Below are 6,338 nucleotides of genomic sequence, written 5' to 3' on the forward strand. Positions count from 1 at the left end.
AAGCAGATTTCATTGGTTCATCTAATCATGTGATAGATGATAAACAGTTATAAGTTCAAACAGCATTTCTGCTTATGTAAATAAGTGCTAAATTTACAGCAGTGGTTATTTTATAAAACAAATCCTGCGAAATGTCCCAGAGCGAGAACTTTAAAACATAAGATAGTAATATACATCAAAAGCAATATTTCATATTCAGTATACAAACTTCGAAACTTTATATCGAAAATGAGGAAGCACATTTAGTTTTTGCAATAGTCGCTTGATATTAAGAGAATTAAAAGAATAAAACTTGAATAAAAATGAAATTTACCATTCTTTAATTATAAGCATAAAACACAAGAAAAAAAATAGGTGTAAACATATTTCACAGTAAGCAATTCTGTATATTACAGTAAAGTGTTAGCCATTAATATACTCGATTCTCTACCGTTGCCAATGGCAATATTGTCTAAATGTCACCACGCCATTGGTAATTTATGTATCATATTTAGTGGCGACATAGGCCGCAATATGTTTGGGTCAATAAAAATGTCAATAAAATTTCACTTTTTTTTTCTCTCAGCATATTTATGAATATTTACATTATTAATTATTCTACTGATATAACCAGACATTTAAATGGATTCCGTTGGCATGTCGTTGGCCGTGACCTTCTCACAACCAGCGCCATATGGCTCCATGCAAGCAGGTGACAACTCCTGCATATCAAGTGTATGTAGTGTTGATGCTTCATATGCTCACATCGAGACAATAAGATTACATGTTACCAGGTAGACACAGTTTCGGTGCCTAATTGTGGATCATTGTACACTATTCAGAAACACAGATTTTCAGTTGCATTTTACTCTTTTTTATCATCATAAATTTATCATAGATATATGAATACAAAATATGTAAGTTCAACGTAATAAATTCTTTACGTAAAATGGTATTTTTCTTTCAATGCGCCATATGTTATTATAATTGATATCCGTAAACAAGTTCGAAACAAATCTTTTGATTCAGTAAATGAATATCCAATCATCATCGTATTTTTAAGTTAAGTTTATCCTCTTAGCACACAAGGTCGACCTGCAAAAATAAAATAAGGGGCATCATCATTTATTGTGAGTATATTAATCATCTGAAGATTGTTCATTTCGACACACTTATATTCAAGTGCATTACCAATTAAATTGCATATGTACTCTCCACATAGTCCGTTAACAAAAACATCCTCAAATCATTGATGTAGCTTAGCTTTACACATAAACATTTACACATTAAACATTAAAAGACATTCTGTATCGATTAGTGATCATTGAATATGTATAGAAACTATAATACAGAGACAAAATCTGAACCAATGGTTAAAAAAGAGCAAAGCTGAATATCAGCTTTTTCATGAACTAAATGAAAAATATCTCCTTTATTCTGGTAAAAAGTAAACTTATTATTTATACTGCTTTCCGAAACATTCGATAAAACAACTACATGTAGGAAGTTTTTCCAGGATGATAATTGATTTAAGATGTTAACCAATGAAAATTTGTCACTTCCGTTATGAATCAGCCGACAAGAAGGTATCTCTTTAGTAACAGTCAATTTATGCTATCGTTTTAATGTTCCCTTTCTTTAATTTTATTTTGCAAATTATTATGCTTCATTAGACTTATTGGTATCTAAAAAATGAGATGTATTTTCTTTGAATTAAGTAAAGCTCCAAATCACTGAACATGTGTTCACAGTAGCAAACGTTGTCTTGGGGAGTGTTCATGTTTCATTAAAAAGGAATAGGATTATTTTCAAACATACGGTACAATATCTAGTTTTCCTTCCCTATAAAAGGAAAAAGAAACATACACTACGGTACAATATCTAGTTTTCCTTCGCTATAAAAGGAAAAAAACTTGATAGTTCAATTGCATTAAGTTACATTATTCACCTACCAACAGTGGATTAATCGAAGTCTAGCGTAGGGCATTCGAAATCGTTTTCCAGGTTGTATTTGTCTGCGAGAGAGACATTATCGAATTCTTCGATCCATTCGCACATATTGATAGCCATGGCAGCCGAGTTCAGAGCAACCTCGTAGCGAGTCACTGAAATAATAAAAATGTTGAGGCGTTTTAATGTTCTCACAGCAGATTATACGGGATTTTCATATAAATCTTAATGCAACCTACTTATATATTGTAAGTTTTGACAGGGCTATCACCATATCGTTAAACAACAGTATTTTCAAGTAATAGCACCCCAATTACGACTGAATCAACGTATTAAGGCAAAACACATTAATTAACATAACGTATTTATAAGTGTACAAGCGCAGAGAGCTGTGGAATTTGCAAATACAAATAATCAATTTATTTGCAAAAAATGAAAACTGAGCATAGATACGCGTTAGACTCCTTAACATAAAGTATGACATTTCAACGAGATACTAAACACGTGAAAGGCGTTTGCGAAGGCATACAATGTACCAGCAAATGATTGCATGAAATTGCAAGGAGTGATTTAAAGATGAAGTGATACCACTTATTTACCATTCAAGTAGTCACATCACACCATTTTTAATACAAAAATACAATATTTTGTATATACAAATTACAGAGTTATCTGTCCTTGAAGATAGCTATTGTTTGTGACGTCATGCGTTGGCGATCGTAACGTCATATTTTCGGAGAAAACGACGTGAATAGCGCCCACAAAATAATGACGTCACAATGTATATCTACCCGCAATGGAGATAACTCTGTTAAATGCAAAGACGTAATAAAAAACGTAACGTTATTGTTAATATTTTAATTTAGATTTTGTAAAAAAATAAATAAGTAAATAACACATGTTGTCATTATCTAAACATGTTAAAATAGAAAATGATAATAACCTGAAATGAGGTAATCTCCACCAACTCTCAGAGGTCGGCCACACAATGAGCCGTACTTTGGTGTCTCAAGTTGTACTGTGTCATCCTTAGAAATCCTTTCATTTGCCAACTATTAAAATATCAATACATATTCAGCTCATTAACTTACAGTGCATTTTAAAAATGTTTTTTTTAATTCACTAACGCTCTTTACTCGCTGGACATCTAAGACTGCCAAACGACATTAGAGTTACATTTAAATGAGAATTTCATCTTTATATGCATTTCATCCTGTGTTACCACAACCAGCATATTTTTGCAAGGTATTTCACAGACAAGAAGGAATCGCAAATATTAGTCGCGAAAACATATGTACAGTTAAACAAAATTACTCTAAATCGCAAAATTAAACCGCCGTGGAAAATTAAGTAAGACATAACAAACGCGAAATTAAGTGGCTGGGAAAAATGGTCGATTAACAGTAAATGTTTTCCTAGTTTTATTAAAAGAATCAGACGATTTTAACTCAGCCACCACAATTAATTTGTTACAAGACCTGATGCATGCAGTATCAACTCAACCACCATGGACGAGTTAGTCGTCGACAATTCTTTACAATTTTCTGAGTGGAAGTCGCGATTAGTCGAACTTTGTACGACGAGCATTTAAACTTCGACTCATTGAAGTTTCAATTTTTGAAAAAATGCTTTAGATAAGGAACTCTTGCTTACTGCATGACATAAATATTCATTTCGTGGGAAGCCAAGGAAGAAATAGATAACAATCAAATAAAACGTAGATGTTTGGTTAATTGACACTACATGTATATTTATATTTGACGACTATTTGATGTTTATATTTGTGGTTCCATTTCATGCTATTAGATACATAGCATTATTAATTTAAGAAACATGCACCAAGACATCGTTCCTATGACTTACGACAATAACACACAATTAAATTTTGTGAAAACTAATCGCCATGAAAGTGTTTCAAACATAGGTATAGTAGAACTTCATCATTTCTAAATCACGGAATTGAATCACCATAAAAAGCACGTTAGGCAGAAATAAGTAGTCGCTGAAATATGTTGTACACACTTCCTTAATGACAGATTGAGTATAGAAACATACATCGGTAGGATCCTATAATTCATAACTTTCCAAAAGAGAAGCTTGATGACACATAATAGGTTCAGGATGATAAGAAATTTATTTTATTTCATAAATAAACTAATTTTCCTGAAAAAAATGTTTTCTTAATAGTATTATGATTTATCTAGAAATATAATGATATAAAAATATAAGGAATAAATATTGTCTGATTTATTTATTTTACATGTAGAACTTACCTCTGTCGCTTTGTAGGTTTTCTTTACTTTTACTGTATACACATACTTGTCTTCATATCCGAGATTCCCCATTCTGTCGAGGGTTTCGTTTTTAACTTCTCCTCGGAAAACTAAAAACCAATTATAGCTCATTATTAACCACCAGTTAAACTTTGGGAAAGACTGCATATAGAGAAGTAGAATTTGTGTTCATGTGATATCGCTTATGATGAATATACGGAGTGCATTTCAACGAAGTCTACTAGAAATTGATTGTAATAAACTGTTATGTAATACCAAGGATTTATAAGTCACATATAACTTTTTATTTTGCATGTCCAGCGACCATATTAACAAATTATCTCTTTTATATTAAAAATAACAGTTAATATGAAAAAATTATATGAATATGTTCTTGTTCCTCAATAATACTTTTTTATAAAGGTGTCTATTAAGAATATTTATAATGTAAACATTTTTTTGCGTGTGATTATATTTCTCGTTTTTTGCGGGCGATAAAAATCGCGAAAAAATTTCTTCAACGCAAAAATATTTCAAATATAAGTAAAGTAAACACAAAAATGTTTCGATCGTGAAATTAAATTCTCGCGAAAAAATCGCGATGCGTGCAATCGCGTAAGTATCTAAAAAATTGTTAAAGAAGAAACAAACAAACATATCTCGATCGTGAAATTAAATTCTCGCGAAAAAGTCACGATGCGTCAAATCGAGAAAGTATCTTAAATTTTGGTGAAGATAAAACAACATATCTCGATCGTGAAATCGCGAAGTTAAAGCACTGCGAAAAGAACTTGGTTAACAGTATCCATATTCATATCTATAGTGTCCGAGGATGGATACTGATTACTGTGTATAGAGGTATAGATTAGTGTGAATATTATCATTATTATATCAATATGGGACAAAGAACTAATTCCAACCGTGTGGACAAAAGATATGCAAAGTTTTTGAGGCGATCTGCCCCTTTATCAAGACACACAAAACAAACACGATTACATAGTATGATACGAATAGTAATACGGGACAGTGAAAGTAGACAAATATAGAACAGCACAATGGAGCGAAATTCACTGTTTTTACCAAAATGTAGCCATAATGTTCGGCAGAACACTATAATATGAGCGGTGACATCAATATAAACTTACCGAGTCCATAAGCACAATACCGGAAAGGAAAGTTCGGTACAACATTACAGGAACAGGCGTCTGATTGTTGTATGTAGATAGCAGCTACAACCATGCATAGAGTGGTGAAGTGGTAAAACGCCATTTTTACTGAACGTAGTGCAGGATTGTCTAAACTTAGGTTCCTGTAACAAAGTAAAATAATGTTATGAGGAAAATAAAAGGCATCCAAATGTTCTTTTTAAAAATGGAAAGAAAACCATAATAAAACAATGATATGATATTATTCATTGAATAAACATATATATATCAGATTAGATATAGAAATAAATTAACATAACAATTAGAACCTTACAAAGATAAGTTTTAATATGTTTTTCTTCAAATATATAATGTATTTACCATCACATCAAAGTTTGTCACAAAGATAGTAATATTGTATCAGTTTTGTTCATGCTAGACAAGTATAAGTCGTACTTACCTCTAATTATTTGGTTCTAATGTATTTTCCCAAGTGCTTCACTTTATATATATATGACATAAACAGCCCATCGGCGGACGTGCATGTGTGACATGACACTTAATATGGCTTTATATAATCGATGGTAGTGATAATAGTATCTACGAAATCGGAGATGCACACGTGGACCACAAACGCAGCCTCGGGATCAATGATGCAATGGTCTAATTTGACCTTTATGGTAGTGGTCAGTACCTAAAGGCCAACAGCAGAGCATGACGTTAATGGTCAGCTTCCATGGTCATTTTAATATATACACGTTAAAGTATAGGTAGGATTCGACAGTTTTGTAATGGCCTATAAATTTTATGGTGCAATAAATAAAAACTAGATTGTTGGAAACATGGCAATTGAATCATGTTTGACTGACGGCATGTTATTTTAGTTTATTTTCGTTGTTGAATATACATTTGTTTTTGCCGCTCATTCTCTCTCTTTTGTTATTTTTTTTTATTTTTCCTAGATTTTGAAAACATATATGATATTAAACAT

General features: G+C 31.8%; 1 protein-coding gene across 1 annotated transcript; it reads right to left on the minus strand.

The window, feature by feature from the left end:
* Window positions 1-303: 303 nt before the first annotated feature.
* Window positions 304-5,956, minus strand: LOC138304647 (uncharacterized). The gene is made up of 6 exons (XM_069244829.1): window positions 5,808-5,956; window positions 5,348-5,511; window positions 4,203-4,312; window positions 2,873-2,981; window positions 1,928-2,084; window positions 304-1,074 (listed from the first exon to the last, which is right to left on the minus strand). Exons 2-5 carry the CDS (start codon window positions 5,469-5,471, stop codon window positions 1,942-1,944), a joined length of 486 nt encoding a protein of 161 aa, XP_069100930.1. The 5' UTR covers window positions 5,472-5,511; window positions 5,808-5,956; the 3' UTR covers window positions 304-1,074; window positions 1,928-1,941.
* Between the last annotated feature and the right edge of the window lie 382 nt (window positions 5,957-6,338).

This window comes from Argopecten irradians, chromosome 12 (assembly GCF_041381155.1).
Source record: "Argopecten irradians isolate NY chromosome 12, Ai_NY, whole genome shotgun sequence".
NCBI classification, from domain to species: domain Eukaryota; kingdom Metazoa; phylum Mollusca; class Bivalvia; order Pectinida; family Pectinidae; genus Argopecten; species Argopecten irradians.

Excerpts from the sequence above, each read along its gene's own strand:
- LOC138304647 (XM_069244829.1), bottom strand. The coding sequence starts at position 5,471 with ATGGCGTTTTACCACTTCACCACTCTATGCATGGTTGTAGCTGCTATC. Across the intron at positions 4,313-5,347 it reads GTATTGTGCTTATGGACTCG|TTTTCCGAGGAGAAGTTAAA; the intron begins GTAAGTTTATAT and ends ATTGGTTTTTAG. Across the intron at positions 2,085-2,872 it reads TGGAGATTACCTCATTTCAG|TGACTCGCTACGAGGTTGCT; the intron begins GTTATTATCATT and ends TTATTATTTCAG.